At 43.1% G+C, this 21,110-nt stretch overlaps 1 protein-coding gene across 1 annotated transcript in view; it reads right to left on the reverse strand.

Annotated features, from left to right (window-relative positions):
* The window catches only part of GASK1B (golgi associated kinase 1B), a 49,575-nt gene that overhangs the window by 15,278 nt on the left and 13,187 nt on the right, over nt 1-21,110 (reverse strand). The window contains exon 2 of the mRNA XM_083172466.1: nt 5,362-5,576. Within this exon, the coding sequence (XP_083028592.1) occupies nt 5,362-5,576 (215 nt within the window). The remainder of the gene's footprint in view (nt 1-5,361; nt 5,577-21,110) is intronic.

Consider the following 21,110-nt stretch of genomic DNA (forward strand, 5'->3'; position numbering starts at 1 on the left):
CATAACCCCACTGCGCATACTGTACTGTCACTGCTGGCATTAACCCCACTGTGCATACTGTACTGTCCCTACTGGCCATAACCCCAATGTGCATATTGTACTGTCCCTTCTGGCCATAACCCCACAGCACATACTGCACTGTACCTACTGGCATAACACCACTGCGCATACTGTACTGTCACTGCTGGCCTTAACACCACTGCACATACTGTACTGTCCCTACTGGCCATAACCTTAATGTGAATATTGTACAGTTCCTGCTGGCCATAACCCCACTGCGCATACTGTACTGTGCCTGCCGGCCATAACCCCACTGCATATACTGTACTGTCCCTACTGGCCATAATCCCAATGTGCATACTTTACTGTCCCTGCTGGCCATAACCCCATTGTGCATACTGTACTGTCACTGCTGGCCATAACCCCACTGCGCATACTGAACTGTACCTGCTGGCCATAACCCCACTGTGCATACTGTACTGTCACTGCTGGCCATAACCCCACTGTGCACACTGTACTGTCACTGCTGTCCGGACCTGCTGCACATCTGATGTCTGACTCGGCATCCCATCATCGGCAGTCGGGAACGCAATCGTATGAGGTACATCACATGCAGAAGATCCCGGGCGGCTCAAGAGGGATTGACTTCTCGTAGCAGTGTATGGCCACCTAAGATGCTTGAGCAGTAAAACATTGCACTGCGTCCGGCAATGACAATTAGTATTTCAGTTAATAAATCACTTCTGTTTAGCTTCCTCGTGTCTGTTACTTATTAGCTCATGTATAAATAAAGTTTCTATCACTACTGGGGGGGAAAAGGCTGAGGTTTAATTGCACAAACAGTTCCTATACCTGGGGAATGTAACTGGAAGGTGAGGAATGCTGTAACTATTAACCAATGGTACACATTACACATACTGAGGTCTCAGGGCTACATATGTCAGATAAAAGCACACAGGTTGCAACCATAGTGATATTTGTATAGGAAAGAATAAAAGGGTGTGGTATAACACACCGACAGTCAGGATTCCGAGAGTCATTAGCCCGACGTCGGAATCCCGACTGCACATCGGGGGGAGCGCAACGAAGCCCCTTGCGGGCTCGCCACGCTGTGGGCACCTATTTTATTCTCCCTCATGGGGATCGTGGAAGACGTCGGGGTAATGACTGTCGGAATCCCGACTGTCTGTGAGTTGTCCAGCGCCCGATTAAAATGTCATTGGGGGCTTTATTCAGGGGGAGACATGCAGACATAAGTATGACTTATTTTTAAGTTTTATGACTGCCATGAGACTGGGTATAAAATTTTCAAAAAATTGTGGGTGCCAGAGAAGGAATCTTCTCTCTGCAGCCTATGCAGAAGTAGGGGTTTCCTGAACATACTCTAAGGTACAAGAATTAAGAAAATAAAAGCATACTTCACAACTGTTCCAAATTTCGGGCTGGGAGTATGGCCAGCAGCTCACGAAGTGCTGGCCATGCCCCCACAAAGGTACAAAACATTGGCTTTGCCTTGTGGGAGTGCCGCAATCATAGGCCACACCCCTAAATTTAAGGCACGTGCCTCAGACGCTTGCAAAAGTCCCTACTTTCCTCTCCACAAAGTCAGGAGGTATGTATAAGTATGCTATGCGCAGAGAGGGGTATGGTTATTAGCCTTAAGCTGGAGACACACTGGCTAATATATCAGCCATTCATGCGAACAGCTTAGACTGTAAGCCCGTAGGTGGGTGTATACCCCAGAGTAGTCTATAAACAGATACCTGTATATTGCATCAGTGATGCAGAACCTCAGATTCATCACCCAGGTATGCACCCAGCATTAGAAATGTCTATAATACTATAGGCTGTGACTAATCAATACCTATTCAGCCTCTCAACAAACTCATAAGTATGACCAGCCGTCTTACTCACGCAATGCAATGTAAGATGCAACACCAGTATGAGCCATGCGGTGGTGGGGCTGGGGCGCTGATTGGTAGAATAGGTTTGACTTTGCCGAAGGTGCCGGATGGGAGATGATCTCGGACATGTGTTTAAAGCTGTAGGAATTTGGACTAAAACCAATCTACCGTGCGCTTATGAGCAGCTCTGGGTGCTGTACTAATTATATGAAGAACCACTTCAAAACATACAATACCAAATACAAGAACAATCAAACAGCTCCCTGGGCGCTGGATGTAAAATCTCCTCTTTCCTTTTCCAGGGGGGTTTGCCCCAAAAAAAGAGAAGGAGAAACACAATAGTATAATATTGTAACGCAAAATAAATTCTATTGTCCAAGATATATGTGCCTTGTACCAAACAGATGTGTCTACTCAGATTAGCAGACATGTGAGCTCAATGGAGGGACTTAGTTCGTCACCAAACGATCCTTTTCTTCCTTTCTCCTTTAAGTATAGTCACTCAAAAAAGGGGAAAGGAGAACACAATAGTGCAATACCTTTTTTTTTATTTTAAAAAAATCATAAAATTGAACAAACAGAGTATGAATCAAAGGACTCTCACCATGTGGTTTTGTCCACAAGAAATGCAGACAAAAATGCGCAAGTGTGTAACCCAAACAGGCGTCCCTGGGTGCTGGTCCACAATGGGGGTCCTTAGAAAATGTCCTCTGCCTTCCTTAACCGACCGGTTTCGATACTGGATGTATCTTTCTCAAAGTGTGGCTTAACGCGTTTCGGAAAACCAAGTTCCTTCTTCAGAAGTGTGATTAAGAAGGAACTTGGTTTTCCGAAATGCGTTAAGTGTGTTTTATCGGCATATGGACACTTGACTTCCCGGTAGCAGTTCTCCACGGCTGAGGATGATCCTGGACTGAGCCCCCCTTGACTCCGGACCAAGGGACCCTGGACAGGAAACTTCCTTGAACATCTTTATGCCTGCTGCTTTGCCTGGGATTCATCGTCATACGCTTTTATTACCGTCAACACTTTGTAAGTGTATCTTCCACATTAAAACCTTTTTTACCATAATGATCTGCACCATGTCTTTACCTATTATGTCTCCCCTTTATGCCTAATAGGGGAGAATCTACTTGGATCTATTTGGAATATTGAATCCATCCATTGTATTCAAATCCTGTGCGACATATGACCAGTTGTATATGGTTTTGTATATAAAATACTTTTTTTGCTTATTTGAGGCTATTCACCCTCTGAACCTAGCTACCATTGAGCGCTATCTTTCAGTTCCACTCCATCTTCTGTTGCATTTGTCTTTCTGAGTAGTTGGAGGTGTATCTACTCTGTGGTTCTGTATGCTAGCAGCACTTTGGTTTTATTGCGCATTCACACAGCTCTAACTATTGCACTTTCTATTTTCATGGGAACGCCCATGAAACGCGGGGCGTACGCATATGGTAATTAGCTCAAACAGCCCTTCATACCCCTCTCCACCCCCTGTTTGGATTGTTCCAACCGATTGTTTTCTGTACAGAATTCACGCCATATTCGTACGTGCGCGACGTTCGCACATGCGCAGATACGCCTCTACACATGCGCAAACACCAACCATCGGCCGTCTGTCTGCATTCCGAGCCATCCGACTCAACCAGAATAAGGCCCATAGTGTATATCCAGCTTAAGTGTCCCTTTTTGATTCATTAAATTTTTTGGAGACTGAAAAAAATGTATATTGGAAATGTGAATGGTCAATTGTACAGTTGTAATTGGTCAGCGGAGATTACACACACATTGATAACTACCAGCATGTATAAAATACATATGGCCGCGATAGCTTATAAAACAATAGTAAAGATATGTTGTATTCCTGAGTAGATGTGACCTGGGATTAGCAGGGTAAGTCTCTCGAAATTTTTCCCACTCACTTAACTTAGTTGTTGATAGGATCTTTAACATGAAAAGCAGATCCCTATTAATAAGCTGACATGTACTCTGAAGTATGACATACATCAAACTATTTCTAAAAGACTTGTACTATGTTTGGGGCCAATATAATCCTCACAGGACGATATAACACATTGTAAGCATAGCGTAGTCACAAAAGGAGCCATTCCAGTAGCCAGCTACTGTATCCTATATATATATATATATATCTATATAAATCCTTTCTCTGAAAATGCATCACATTTCAGAAGAACATATGTATGTGTCATATGCTACCCTAAAAAATTAATAATAAATAATTCCTCTTTTTTATTCTTATTGCTACTACAGGACTCACCTGGGCATTTATTATGTGTGGTTATGAAAGGGTTAATCTCGGTCTTCCTGATAAGGCAGGCGTCCAATCAGGAGACATGTCATGGGCCTAAGTTTATCGCATACAGATGTACACATAAATGCTCTCCAATAGGGATGTTTTAAGGCATTGTTTTATGAATGTTCCTTACAGGATATAACATAATACACCTCCAGGAGTCACAGCTAGTAACTTCAAAGGGAACCTAAAAATAATGGCTTCTGTGGGCCTGTGTGATAAACCCTATCTGGCTGGTATTCTGAGACCCTCCAGATCTCGGCAGAAACATTCCAGCCGAGTGCCAATAAGCAGCTCTCTGCAGCAGAGATTGCTGTATATTTACCCTTGGTTCTCTACACATAGTCATTTCAAACATTAAGACAACATGCAACTGTGAGTGGGATTGTGTTCATCATAATATTTTATTTAGCTAACTTTTGATTCAGCCATAATGATGAAATAATATTGTTAATGGAATATAAATTATGTGTAGCTATACTATTTCACTGTCATAAAAAAAATGTCAATCAAACTAACGGAGCAATACTATATAGTCTATATAGTCCATATCAGTAGAAATGGGCATGGGCATAGTTGACGATATTGAGTGTACACACAAGAGAGGTCTGAGTGATATCTTTTACTATATCCTCTAGCCAACCTGGGGTACGTGTATCCCTGGTGGTATGCTGCAGACCGGTTGGGGGTACTTGAAAAAAAGATTGTAATGCCATAAATACAAGAAGTCTCTCGATGGCAGAAGAAGTCTCCCATTGCCATGGAGACAAACCACATCATTTGCAAAACAGAGTAGGACACACAAGCAGCTTCTGCCTATTAAAATAATATGCAGCATACCTAATTCAGTGTGTCACTGCTGCTGTATCTGCAAACAAATGGGATGTTACAGTGTTTTCCCAAAAAGTGGTGTAATACAGCATTATAAGATGCTATTTAATAGAAAAAGTTGCCACAAAAAAAGCCTGGCGCTACTGAGTCGCAACATACCAGAATGGCTGTTTAACGACGAGGGAGGCTAGGTGTACGTGGACACATCTGGGTATAAGATTAGGAGTTTTCTTTATTGGTAATATGCTTTATTCTCCTGTGCAACTACCTTAAAAAAAGACTTTATATTCTGATTTTACATTTGCTTACTTGTAGAAGAAAATCAAAAAGTGCCAGCTTGGACCACTCGTGGTGATGGATGTCTGGACAACCAAGATCTATTTTGGGAACTTTTCCATTCAGCCAACACTTGTGTGTAAGGATCTTTTGGTAACTTCCCCACTTCAGCTTAAGGGAAGATTTTGTGTTGTTATCTGTTGGAAGTAAAGAGGAGTCCCACAAAATAACAGGACATGGAAGTACATCTGAAAAACAAAGAACATGCCGCATATCAGTTAACTAGTTCCGATAGTATATCATGCTAGCCTTTGGACCTCCCTTCATGAATTCCCAGACAGACAATTGTGAAGAACAGCATGATAGGAATCATATAAGCACAGAAGGATGACATGAAAACGCATCATAATAAGGTTGCCAAGCCATAACAACACAATAAGCATTGCAATGTCCTGGCCCAGGCACCTGTATTACAAAATAATAAGAATGGCGGGATCCAGGAGGGTGATGTATTTATTAACCGTTTCTTATATAGCGCAGCATACTCCGTTGCGCTTTACAGAGGAGACAGTGATACAACAAACTGGGTATTTACAGACAGTCACAGGTATGAGGGCCCTGCTCGCAAGCTTACAATCTATGGGATTCTGCCTACAGTCTAGGAGGACTCCACAGCTCTGGACAGTGGAGTACACAGGCCACACATAAAACATGGAAGTACAAGACAGACAATAATACCCATTTCACATTGCAATGCCAGTTCACATTAAACCCAGTCCGCCCATTATACAGAGGGCAACCCAGGTTTAACCCTTCTTATAACCAGGTCAAATTGCAGAGTTGGTCAACCCAGGATATAAGCTTTGGTTCTTTTAACACCGCTACTCGACCCCGGTCGACACATCACCAACCCGGCAATTAACCAGATCTGAGGTGCACCATGCAAGGGGTATAATTAATAAACAAGTAAACAATTAGTAAACAAAGGGTAGAAAGGGATGGGCTCATAAGAGACTAAAGGGGCATACACACGGGGCGATTTTCATACCATTTCTAAGCTATCAAGTCAGAGGAGCACTGATCGCTCTGTGTTTTTTGCTCTGGGTGGCGGCGATGTGCAGTTCCACGCGTCGCCATTGTCCGCAGGGAATAACAGTGCTTGCACTGTCTTTCCTGCTAGATCGCGGGGCTTTGCCTGTAAAGAATAGGCAAAGCCCCACGCTGCACAGATCACTCAGCACACATTGCGGTGTGCATCGCGTGTGTATCACGATATGTGCTGAGCAATCGTGCTCAAGCACGTCGCACAACCGCCCTGCACCCATCGCCTGTGTGTATGAGGTTTACAACTACTAATATTTATTATTATTATTATTATTATTAATAATAATAATAAGACAAACTAATAGTTATTATTATTACTATTAAAGACAAATTAATGCAAATAAGCAGAGTTTAACAATAAATGTTAGCACCCTATAGGTTTTCAGTTTCATAATGTTTATAATCACTGCAGGGTTGCCTACCCTCCCGGAATGGCAGGGAGGGTCCCGAAAATCGGGTCACCCTCCTGGCCCCCCGGAAAGGTGGCCAACCCTCCCAGATTCTGGGGGACCCCCGCTCCCCCCTGATTGCGCTCCCCCCCCCCCTGACCGCGGCATTTAAATTACCTTAACTCTGCAGATCTCCGGGGAGGGGTCGGGGCTAAAGTGCCACAATCGCGTCATTTAGCCCCGCCCCCTCCACGGAGATAGGCAAAGTGAGTAACTTTCCTTCATGGGGACGGGGCTTAATGATGTCACATTTAAGCCCCGCCCTCAACTTCTGCTGAAAGTCTCCTCTCAGGGCTTCTCCCGGAGAGGAGCTTTTAAAAGTCGGCCACCCTGAATTACTGTAGCATCCAGAAATGGCATATCTTTCTGCCTATGCAGTCTGCTGGTGGAACAGATTATTCATGTTCCCTGAAAACATTTATACACAACTATCAGCGATATAAATTCATATGTACACGGACGGAACACATCTCTTATGTCAATTAAATTCAGAGAGGACATACAGTATGGTTGGAATTGTGGTCTACACAGAGATGTTCATACTCTTAATTTTGACAGCTACTGTATAAGACAGATCTTTTGCAACTGTTTACTGATAATTAGGATGGTTATGATGACTATGAAACAGGTGTGGCCCAGACACAGAAATTGGCATAATTCTACATAATGACAAACATTTGCATTTAGTTCTGTGAACAGAATGTGGGAATAACCACAGCAAAACTGTGTTAAACTCTGCATTAGCCCATAACCACTAACTTAATCGGAGCTGCAAAAGGGACTGGCTGAAATTAGGAGGTGTGGTCTCATAGAGAATGCCCGTCCCATGAGCCATGACCTCACTTTTTCCACTGTGGGGTATGCCCAGTGCTTTGGGTGCTGCTGGGCCTGCCAATAGTCCCTCTCTCCATTGAGTAGATGCCATGTGCATGCTCAGCAGAGCAGTGACTGGGAGGACTCTTCCAACTGCCCACCACCAACAATCATACAGTTGGGAGGTATGCAGTTCCATCAAGTACTTTTGCTGTTGCATCCTTGCCAACCCCAGATAAATATGTCACATGTGCACATTTAATCATACTTGCCTACAAGAAGCTCACGAAAAATCGTGTGGCCCTGTCGCCCCCCAAAAGAACAAGAAGGACTCCTGATATTAGCCACACAACTGCCCTGCTGTCCACTTAACGAGCAAAATGGACAGCGTGGATGGCTGATGGTGCAATTCTCTCTGGTTTGCGCCATTGAAGCTACTTCCCCGCTGTATAATGCCAGCAATCTCTTAGCCTGGCTACAGTGACATGATCATGGCAACCACTCCCACGTACTGGGTACCGGATGACTGACAGTCATTTCACCAACGTCGGAATCCCAACTGCTAAAAGCCAGACAGATGGGCAGTGGCTATTCTCCCTCGTGGTTTACGACCCCCATAGAGAAAGAATAGAATCGGTGGTGAGCATAGCGAGCCACTGTACCTGCAGCGTAGGGGCTCCGATGTGCTCAGGGCCTAATTCAGGTTTCTACTCAATGGCAACGTTTTCACAATGGAGCAAATATCAGCACACTGAGCATGTGCCACAATCACACTGCACATTCACCAAGGTACCCTTGAAATAATGACAGGAAGCTACCGCTTAGGGGAGCTAACATGGAATGGCAGCAAAAACGCAGATGTGTCATGGCCATTTTTTAGTCAAGTATCTGCATCAGCTGCAATCATGTACACAAAGAAACATGGTGCCATAGGTGCCACTGCAATGGCCAGACTGTGTACTGGCCAACCCAAGGGGCCAAAGTTGTTCATTATTGCGTCAGTGCTGCAAATTTGTACGCCACTGAGAAATTTACAATGGCTACGGTGGCCATCTATATTATTTCCTGGGCGGCAGCTTCACTTGCAATGATGAGCAATTCTATATCTTATAAAAAATGCAGCTGTGTAAGTATCTGTGTATTATCTGTCATATTCCTGTACACTCGAAAAGTGATTATAATGATACAAAGATGATATTTATAACTTAAGCCGGGTACACACTAGCAGATGTGTATACCCAGTGATATTTGTCTGTGACGGGGACCTGGTGGGGTGCAGGCATTGGCAAGTGCATACACACTTACCAATGCTGATGGGTAGGGAGCGACAGGGGGGGAGTGGGAGCCATGCTGCAGCATGGTCCTTGTCTGGAATGTTCAGAAGGTGGAGTGGGTCGTTAGTGTGCATGGTGCTTTATAAAGATTACCTTTGCATAATTCTAATCATTTATAGTCAAACCTCTCCACAAAATCATGTGTGTGTGTGTGTGTGTGTGTGTGTGTAATTCTGGCTCTGATACTAGCCAGTTCCTCCCTAGCCACTGACCTCACCACACATCACTGAACAGAACATCAGTCATTCAAGCTTCTGCAATATCACTGCATTCCTGTATACATTTGTGAACTGATTTATTTGTACAGCATAATAAAGATACACACCAGTTGTTACCCAGCTTATCCCTTTGAGTGCCAACATCCCTGTGAGAGATGTTCAAAATTACCATTAAAAATGCCGGCGCCGCTCACATTTGTTATACAAGGGTGGATCCATAAGTATCTATGGTTGAGGACAGGTAATGTTGCTGAGGAAAGTTGGTATTACTATCCTACTACTACTACTACCATCTTTCAAACAACGCCATACCAAATTTCAGATTGATTCATAGGTCAGGTTTTTTTTCCACCACAACAATGCACCAGATCCCTCATCCGGAATTGTTGCGGCCAAATTGCATGAATAGTGCTATGAATTGTTGCCGCCTCTGTCGTACTCACCCGACTTGGCTCCCTGCAACTTCTTTCTTTTCCCTAACCTAAAAACATGGCTCGAGAGAAAAAAACAAATAATTCATAGCGCCGGATGAGGGAGCTGGTGCATTGTCTTGGTGGAAAAAAAAAACGAACCTATGAATCAATCTTAAATTTGGTATGGTGTTGTTTGAAAGATGATTGTACACGATAGTAATACCAACTTTCATCAGCGGCGCCACCTGTCTTCAAACACATTTACTTATTGATCCACCCTTGTATAAATCCAAATCAAAAATTTTGCGTAAAAATTTAATATTTCCACTATAATGCCAGTGTTGCTCACATTTGTTATATGAATTCAAATAAATGTTGTGCAAAAAAACAGATATTTCCTATATAAGGTAAACATTACAGGTCGTTATAATGAATGAAAATGTTTGCTTGGCAATTTTTACACCTCTTTTGACAAATTCAGTTGGCACTCAAAGGGTAAATAATGGTACTTGTGGAGTATTACGGCTCCCATCGCATGCCATCGCATGCCATATATAGTGGCATGCGATGCGATACGATTTTTACCGATTTTGGCCGTTTTTTTACAAAATCGTATGCAATCGCATCGCATGCAATCGCATCGCGAACCCGAAGCGTTGTGAGCGCAGCGAGCACGCGAGGGGCGGCGGTACGCGTCCTACGACCTTTTCATACCCCCACTATCCACGTCGGCGTGGAGTTGAGAATAGAAAGTGTGGCGAGCGTACCGAGCCACCGAGCCCGAAGCGTGGCGAGCGCACGCGGACACCTGTGAAGCCCGTGAGGGGACGCGGATACCTGTGAAGGTATCCGCGTCCCCTCGCGGGGTTCGCTGCGCTCGCCACGCTTCGGGCTCGGTGGCTCGCTGCGCTCGCCACACTTTCTATTCTCAGCTCCGCGCCGACGTGGATAGTGGGGGTATGAAAAGGTCGTAGGACGCGTACCGCCGCCCCTCGCGGGCTCGCTACGCTTCGGGTTCGCGTTGATAGTGGGGGTGGTACAGCCTAAAAAATGCCAGTTGGGGGCCATTGAACATGTTTAATACTAATTCCAATGCATTTGGATGCTTTTCAGAGCAAAATCGTATGCGATCACATGCGATCAAATCGCATGCGATGCGATTTTTTGGCATACGATGCCCATCGTGGGAGCCGTGATACTCCACAAGTACCTAAATAATAAACAGCCTCTGATGGGTGTCGGCCTAATGCTTGTAGACCTAGTGACCGAATCCCCCTCTGATAAAAATTGTATTCATGTCAAGAATTCGCTTAACATGCTTTCTAAATGGCATTGCCACTCATAAATAGGGATGGGGGGACTAAGCAAATAGAATTCTATGTATTTACTTTACCAGCAGCTACATGGTAAGCTGACAAAAAAAAAACTAAACTGGCTTACAGGAAGTCCCAGCATTCTATTCAGTCCCTTCATCCAACAGATTATATACTGTAGTCGGCAACACTTTGAAATAGTTAGCAGGGATACTTTGATCTATTGTGCCAGTGCATCTAAATACATCACAAACAATAGTGTCTCAGTTGACCTTGGAGCACCACAATGCCAAACAAGACAAGTTTGCTGAATGCGATCATGGCATGCTTTTTACAAACTCCTCTTCAACAAATATGAACAATTAGATAAGAAAAAAAGAAGGATATAAAAAAATTGCATTCACAGTGCAAAGAAAATACATATATATATATATATATATATATATATATATATATATATATATATATATAAAACAATACAGATAAGGCCAGCACTCCTCGTCCAGTACAGCTTTGGCGGTGCCCTCCTGGTTACCCTGGCTGGGGTTTCCACAATATTCACTTCGTTCGGCGACACTCGCTCAAATAAATCAATCAAACCAATAATCAAACATATTAAATCGATCATACTCCAGTGGTTTGATCGATTTATTTGAGCGAGTGCCGCCGAACTAAGTGAATATATATATATATATATATATATATATATATATATATATATATAGTGCAGTTGGTATTTGAAAAACATGCCCAGGACTACCTCTTGAAATTACAGACAGATATACTTTGCTCAATAGCATTTCAATGATATTTTCTGGCCCGTGACTATGTAATGATGATCGTTATGTTTTACAGTGTTGAATTCCTAGGAAGTCATTTTTTTCTCCATAACATGTGTTTCCAAAATTACGCTTTCATGGGACATAGTTGCCTACCCTCCTGCATCTAGGGGGCGTGGCCTAGTGGTCAGAAGGCATGACGTATGCTTGCGGTGCTCCCGCAAGGCCACGTTCCCGTTTTCACCGCTGTGGGGGCATGGCCAGCGGCACTCTGATGTCAGCACCGGGCCTGATCAGCCTGTTTTTATCGTAAGTTCTGGGCTACACACAAACAGCACACACTGGAAATATACTTCGATGGTGAGCAGCTTTCCGCTCTCATTTTACAAGCTGTTTTTGAAAAATGACAGGATCTGATTGGTAAGTCATTTATTTATCTCCAATATAGCTCTCTCCATACTTTGAACCCCCCCCCATCCATTAATGTTAGTAAATTAGATACGGTATCAATTTGCGTAGTACAAAGTATGTTTTACATTGTTTTGTGTGTTAACAAGTACTTCAATAGTAGATATTCTTTGTTGATAATGTGCATCCCATATACATTTTCCATATATCCTCTTAAGAAGTGAAACCCTTAGAGTGACCAGGGAATTTGTCAAAATAAGTGTGAAAATTGCCAAGCAAACATTGGTATTCATCATAATGACCTGTAATGTTTACCTTATATAGGAAATATCTGTTATTTTGCACAACATTTATTTGAATTCATATAACAAATGTGAGCAACACTGGCATTTTAGTGGATGTTTTGTGCATCTCTCACAGAGCTGTTGGCACTCAAAGGGTTAAATATTTTCCTGTAAAAAATGTCACTTTTCATCCCATGATCTGGTATGTTTTTATTCAATGAGTTCAAGCACTTAATCTCTACTTTAACATCTGGCAGACATCCCTTTAGAATGTGCCCTCATCACCCTCATCCTGTGTACGAATGTAACTGAACTTATCACTTGTCTAGAAAGATATGTAATCGCATAACTTTGTTGAGAAATACCTAGCATGTATGCTTCTGTGCTGCGCTAAATAAATCCGTCTCATTACAATATCACATCACCAACATGAAAAGACATGAAATACTTCATAGATTATAAATATGATTTCAAATAATTCTGTCACAGTAACTTAACTGGATTTCTATTTGTATATGCTCTGAGATTAAGAGGAAGCACATGTCAACAATACTGTATATTCAGAGCTTTAGCAATGCACAAGTCTATCCAGGGCTGGCACCACCTACCCCCATGCACAGACATCATGACATCACTGAGCAGCACTGGGGAAGCAAGAATATATCAGTGGAGCAGCAGGAAGGTCTCAAGCAGGGGTTAAAGTGCGGGGGAACTGAGTTCCACCACTTCTAATGATAGGGGAACTGAGCTCCACCTCTACCACAGCCCTGAACAGTAATTCCAACAGAAAAGCCTGTCCCAGCAGCTCCTTCTTCTGGCACGTCGTATGTGATGTCATGTCATCACTGCCGCTGAAGTGAAAAAGAGCCACTAAGAGGAGCAAGCTTGCTGAAGACAGGGAGAGAGGGTGCTGGAGGGACTCAGAGATGGGGAAGCTGCTCAAGGGACACATGGCATTGAGCTGCTGAGGGACATGGACATTGAGCTGCTGGAATGACAGAGACAGATGTGTATAAGCAGCACATTATGTGTATAAGGGGCACTGCATGCGGTGTAATGTGTATATGATTGTGCTACTGTGTGTTGTAATTTTAACTTGCATTACTATTGTGTGACCAACCCCCTTCCTTGCACAAATTCCTTGGCACTGGTCTAGGGGAGTTCTATGTTGGGGGAAAGGAGTTCCACCACCTCTCCAGGACTATTTTAAGCCCTGTACTCAAGGCAGCCTACAAGCTGCCAAAGGGCATTATCAGGCCAGCAACTTTGCTACCCCACGGCATTGCACCCTGGGCAGTGGCATTGGTCGAACAACTCTCGTTGTGAATGATACACAAAAATGCAATTGTTCATCTGTACTTGCTGCTACCATCAAAGGCTGTAATCACTTGTATTATTTTTGGGGTAGAGAATCAGCATCCCTGGTGGTTTGGATGGCGGCGTTCATAATCCTGATGCTGGTATCCCAACTACAGCCAGGAGAGTAGCACAGATTCCAAATATCACCGAAATCCTGACTGCCAGGATCCTGAACATTATGTATGCAGACGGATTAGGCCGGGGAAGAGACAGTTATTTATTTAAAAGTAATAATTTTTTTAACAACAAAACACTATTCATAATAATAATAAGCTTAAAGCATATATTAACACAGATTAAATTTTCATATTTATTATGAACTACATCATAACAGGTCCAACTCAAAATGAACCCATAAAAAACATGTTGTACACGGTTTGGACACATTTAACTTTTAAGATCTCTCAAGTTTATGTTTTGATAGCTAATTAGGGGGTTATTCAGACCTGATTGCACAGCTGCAAATTTGCATAATCGTACAACTTCACATGCGTATGGCTCTTAGTACTATTGCGCACAGCCACCTTGCAATAAAATCCTGCTTCTGTTATTGATGGCAGTATGCAAGTTGATTCACAGAAAGCTGGTGTTTAGGGGCGGTAACGGGCCATTTTCTGGGAATATCATGGAAAACACTGGTGTGCAAAGGCGTTTAAATGGAAGTCATGTGACGTCAGCTTCAGCCCTGATCAGGCTGCTTCTATTACAGCAGCCAAGTACTGGAAAAATCATCTATGGTGATCGGCTTGTACACACTGTACATACTGGATGATACATATGTGATATTGTCAACAATTTCAATATCGTCCATGATATACAGTAAAGCCCAGTTTGTACCCAACTTTAGTTTGTTGTACTACAGTATCAAATTGAGTTCTGCTACCACATATTTTAATTATATTTGGTCCCATGCTTGAGTAACTAAGAATAGCAATAGCAAAGTATGACTGAAAGCTGCCTTGTAATTAACATATGCAGGCGTTTTTGGCTTGTCAGTATCTCGCCAGTATAAGAAATGTAGCGTAGTTAGATCACAGCTGCATTCCAAAGGGTTTGTTTTGTATTTGTCAGAACCTATAATGAACTTTGTGTGTGTAATATGTTTGTTTAACTTTTTTGCCTAATAAGCAGCCTGTTGCTGTCCAGAACCAAAATGGAAATAATGACTTTTCCATATTTTACAGTAAATCTGTTAGCAAGATTAGTGTCACAAAGGAGTTTGAAAACAATCGTATCAAAATGTAGCAGATGCATTTTAAATCTGAGTCATCTTCCTGAGGAAACTGCTCTGCGGAAAGCTGAAGCCCTGCTTAGATACTTATCGTATAGCCTGAACTTATCGTATAGCATGACCTTAATTGCTTCTTGTCTTACGCTGGCCAGACACATATCAATGTTAATATCCAAATAAACACCACAGCTTTACTGTAAGATCCATAAACATTTTAATTACACTGGGAAAGATCACTTTTATTAATGCAATATGGAGACAAATGAAATTCTATTCTTTTATTAAGAAATAAACGGTAGTCTAGTTTACACAATAGTAGACCTTATGCATTTTACTTTCCGCTGCATGACTAGCACATTTTTAATAACTTTATGCCTAATTCACCTGCGTATGCAAATGTTCAGGGTTATGTTGTCCCTGGGTCGACATTGTCTAGGTCGAACTCTAATGGTCGGCAGTAACTAGGACCTAAGAATGGTCGACTGAAAACTGCTTTTGTTTTTGGGGAGTCGCCAGGCCAAGGACTGTGCCAAAAGGTGCAGTTTCCTTGGCCTAGCAAGCCAGGCTGTGACAGGCAGCCTAAGTAAGGTTAAGACCCCCATACACTATGCAATTTCACCCGATTCCAGCAGATCAGGCACGAGAAATCAGGTGATATTGGCCCACATAGCATGTGTGTGACATTCAGTCCCATGCACATCGGATCGGAGCTGGAGATCATACATGCTGCACGTAAGATCGCCAGGTCGTGCTCCCTCCGGGTGGGGGGGAGGATTGCATGTGATACATCGCATGCAGAAGTACCGCATGCAATATGTCGCATGTGAACCGTGTCCCGGTCAGCTGAAGGGGGACTGGATGCAACTGCTCCGGGGGGATTTGTCGCATAGTGTATGGCCACTTTTAGACTTATTCAGGCTGCAGTCACAGAGGGACACCATAACTGATGGTTGCAATGATCAAATTGAACTGTGATCGCAAATGCAGGCAGGGGGAGCAAGCAAGCAGCTTACCATATGTGTTCCATGCTGAATCAGGCACTTAGAATCTTTCAATTCACACCTGGATAATTCAAATTGTGAACAGGTAACTTATTGCAAAAATCTAACTATTTATCACAGTGATAGTGGGGAAAGAACCTGTGAATGAGAAACTGGTGAGCAGGAATACATTCCTTTTAGCTGTATCTGTACATTCATTTTTGCTATAACTCAATTTATCTAATTTATGTAATATACATAGTGCATAATGCATAGTCATAAGATAGACTGTCTGGAGCAAGAGGTGCCCACGTACTTCCAATAAATCTGCATTCCAATTTAATCCCTGAGCAAACAGTGCCTATTCTGTATGTTCACAGAGAGTGGGCGGAGACATGCAAATGTCACCTTATTACATAAATTCTCACAGTCTTACAGTATATATTCTTTATATTCTTAGACATATATACAATGAGAAAAATTTGCCTTGTTTTATGGCGAGTTTGTGCTGTTTTCACGTTGGAAGGATCATTTTGCTCTCCAAAAGTGAACCACCCTATTCAATGTGATATGTTCGCCGTCTTTTTAAGTGATTTTCGCTGTGTCTCTCCGTGTAGCAATTCTCCATCTTTTCAGGGAGAACTGGAATGTGAACTTTTAAACTAAAAGGTTTTTTTTTAATTTTGGTGTCAAAAAATCAGGATTTTTTTTTCTGTGAAGGGGCATGTTATTTTTATTCATGTGCTTATAGCACATGAATATATATTTAATTTAAAAATTATTATTTTTTTACACAGAGCAGCCAGCAGGGGGCCGGAGCTCTTGAGCCGCTCATTAGATATTCATATATTCACTGCATCCGATCATTACATATGCACGATCGGGTGCAGTGAATAATGGGTCCCCCGCTGGCTATAGGGGGGGGGCAGCTTTTGCTGCCTGGGTCCCAGGGAGCCCACCTCCCCTCCACATATGTTCTGGGGCAGCCAGGGAGACTTTAATCTCCCTGGCTGCCACCGTACCCCGGCTCCCTGCCAGCACCCTGCCGCGGACGCTCGTCCGCTGCAGGGGTTAAGATTCGCCGCGAGTGGCGGCGAGTCTTAACCACATTGAATAGTGGGAGCAGGAGTGGCAGCGAGCCCTCCGGAACAGGGCGAGTGCATGGCGAGAGAAAAAATCTCTCACCATGCACGGAGAATTTTTTTCATTGAATACTGCCCTTAGATCCTAATCACAGTAGGCAGAATATATTGCTTAATATTGATTCTACTTAGCAATAAGAAAACATTTAAATTATGTTTCATGTTAGTTTACTTAATACATTGTAGGAGTTAATCGTACCAATCACCAGTGCAAGATGTAACCTATGGGCTGCAGTACACCAGTAAAATCCACCACCTCATCGAGCCAGTTACAGTCTGTGACTGCTCTGGCTACACTATGAGGGTATTCAATGCTCTGGTGGTGAGCTTTGATGGCAGGCAGTGCCGATAGCTCGCTGTCAGAGTACTTAACGCATTTGCGGCAAACCTTGTCATTTAAGGGGATCCTCGACATCTTCTGACGGCAGGAATTTCTCCCTAACATTGAATACTGTGAGGGAGTTTGACTGCACGGATGGCTTTTCCTCCCCCGATCCGTGCCGTGCAGAAAACCCCCTCGCCACGTCATTGAATACCGCTCCATGACTAGCAGTGACTTCCCATTGGATGTGCAACCTGCCTGTCACCCGCAGAGAAGGCAGTCCCATTGGGATGTGTTTTCTCCCTCTGTTACTGCCAGTACAGGCTGCAATTAGCAAACAGCAGGCTTCCTGTGGAAAGACACTCCTGTTTTGTACATGTGCAGTCTCACAACCACTTATGCGCTAGCCCTGGCACCTATCAGACACATTTTGTAGGTGCTGGGACCCAGTTGGATGGGGATCTCCTTCTCTCCACTACTGCAGGCAGCACAGACACACCCAGGTAGCGGCAGCCTGCTGCTTACATTTAAAAAGGATTTGGCAAGGAGAGGGGACATTCATGAGATACAAGTAGCTTAACAATGCAGGAGGGATCTAGTGTGCATAAGTGAGTTTGATGAAGAACTTGAAGTATTTGAGGTTGAGGAAAGGAAAGGCAGTGTTTGCCTCTTGAATAGAGGGGCAGAAGTCTATGTGGAAGAAAGTGAGTTTGAGTATATAGAAGGAATAGGAGAGTATAAAGCCCTCTGCTTGGCTGGAAGAAGGCTGTGTGGAGTCACACACAGCATTGTGGTCAGATCCTGCAAGACAGGATCTTAAGGCATTCAAATGTATGTGTTTTCCCTGAAATCTGGTCATCCTGTCCAACCACAGCATGCTGCGGTAGGATCTGGTGCTTGAAGCCCCGCCGTATATGTGTGGGCAGCTTATAGGAGCCTTTGTGCAGGGACCTTCCGGCCAAGCATGCCCCGCTGAACAGGATCTGCTTAGCCACTATGTGTTGCTCGAGCCCAAGTGCTTTATGTGGTGAGACTAAGGAGTTTAAACTGGATTCCATAGGGTATAGGTAGTTAGTGATGGTTGGCAGAAATAGAGTGGTGCGGAAGGAAGAACAGGTGAGAAGTAACATTAAGGAGGGACATCCTAACTGATGTCAGTATCCCGGCACCCGTCTCCTGGCGGGAGTTGGCATGCCAGCATTGGTATTTTGAGCTCCAGCATCCCCACTGCCGGGATGCTAAACACAGGCCTTGGAGCTCTAGAAACAGATATCATTCTGAGCCGTTACACTTACAAATAACTATATATATAAATATATATATATATATATATATATATGCTATCCTGTTCTTGATAAAAGTCTTAGCCGACTGAAACGTCGATAAGGAACCCACAGTTTGGACTCTCATTCTTTTCACCAGGACCCTCGCGTGCTGCCCTACCAGCCCACGTTTATATATAGATATATATATATATCTATATATACATATATAGACCTATATATATCTATATATATCATGCAGTTGTACTTTTAAATGCCCTATTATTCATGCTTCGTAGGTTGTGTGCATCCTTGTTATTATCATATTCTGCGAACCCTTCCAATTTTTGTAAAGGGTTTTGGGGGTTATTTTGGTTCACTCTTTCTGACAAATTCCTTCTTAGATGGACAAAACCATGTGCACTGCAGTGGAGCAGCTATAAAAGGTACAGAGAGAATTTGGGTGAGTTATTTTGTTTCTGTGCAGGGAAAATATGGACTGCTTTATTTTTACACTGCAATATAGATCTCACTTTGAAGTAAAACCCCACCCAAATCTAATTCGCTCTGCACAAGTAACATCTGCCCCACCTGTAGTGCCCATGGTTTTGTCCATCTAAGAAGGAATTTGTCAGAAAGAGTGAACCAAAATAACCCCATTTACGCTGTGCGTTTGCTCATAACAATAGGATGAGTAGCGTTTCCTCTCTCGTCTTTTGGCATAAACAACAATTTCTAGAATAGTGGACTCTATATAAGCTAAAACATACCTATAGATGCTGCCAGCAATAGTATGATACAGCTTAAACCCAGCGGATGCTAAAGAGGTTATGTGTTACTTTTTTCTAGCACTGACGGTCTAGGAAGAAAGCGGTCAATGGAAATAATAAAAGAGCTGTCACCATGGAGAAAAATCCTACATACAATGGTACAGAAACAACCTATGCTACAAAGTCAATGTGCTCTGTGCCCTGTAATAGCATCAATGGCTAAAGGGTCAGTAACTATACAAGGAATGACGATCAGCTAAATGAAATAATGGTATTTTAATCAGATAACAAACATCAAATACAGAGCAGCTATATTACACTAATCTCATACCCCAAATAGCTTCCTGCTGTTTATTGAATTATGTGATTAGTAAAGATTAGAAAATCCAAAGAAACATACACTACTGTGTGCTAATTTATGGGTAATGGCTCTATAACTAGATGGCATATGGTTATAATATATATTAAGTGCTAGTGTCGTTTTCTTATTTTTATATCTAATATTGGCTTTGTTTTTATTGGTAATGGGGATATTAGTGCACCTTCTAGAACTGACCCGTTTCTTTTTTTACTATAAGACTTCCAATCACTCCAATGAGATTATCTGGAGAATCAAAAAGATGCTTATGAAACATATGAAAGTACTGCTGTGTTTTTCGTGGGAATAAAGTAAAAAGGGTACTTGTGTACTAGCACGGCGCCCATCACATCGCAGACCATAAGGCATGCGATGTTACGCAATGGCAGGCGATGTTATACAATTTTAAATTGTATACCATCGCATTGTATGGCATTGTATCGCATATACAATGGTATGCGATTTAAAATTGTATAGGTACTTGTGTATTATATGGGCGCCCGATTTTATCATTGCATGCCACTACTTAAGGCATGCAATGCGATGCGGTTTTTCATTGTAAAGACCCAATTTTTATATTTCATACCCCCACTATCCAACTACGGGTTGGGATCATTCGTCAGAATGATTCTAGGTCTACAGTCATTAGGTCGACCCCACTAGGTCGACTGGCAGGAAGGTCGACCTGACTTAAGGTCGACATGGGCCAAGGTCGACATGACTTAAGGTCGAATTTGCATAAAGGTCGACATGAGGAAGGTCGACTGGTCATAAGGTCGACATGGGTTTTTCACTGTTTTTTGATCCGAATGTCGACACAGTCGACATGGACACAGTTGGCAATGAGAATCGGACCCTCGCATCGCTCGCTTCGCTCGCAATGCTTCGGGCACGGTGCCTCGCTGCGCTCGGCACACTATTTTATTCTCCCACCACGCCCTAGTGGATGGTAGGGCATGAAATACCGCCTGTCGGCACATGTCGGCTCAAAAAACAGTGAAAAACCCATGTCGACCTTATGACCAGTCGACCTTCCTCATGTCGACCTTTATGCAAAATCGACCTTAAGTCATGTCGACCTTGGCCCATGTCGACCTTAAGTCAGGTCGACCTTCCTGCCAGTCGACCTAGTGGGGTCGACCTAATGACTGTAGACCTAAATGCATTCTGACCAATGACCGCATCCCCCAACTACGTATGGAGTTGATTTTATATAGTGTGGTGAGCGAAGCGCGGCGAGCGC

The sequence above is a fragment of the Crinia signifera genome, chromosome 1 (assembly GCF_055691185.1).
Source record: "Crinia signifera chromosome 1, ASM5569118v1, whole genome shotgun sequence".
Classification (NCBI taxonomy): domain Eukaryota; kingdom Metazoa; phylum Chordata; class Amphibia; order Anura; family Myobatrachidae; genus Crinia; species Crinia signifera.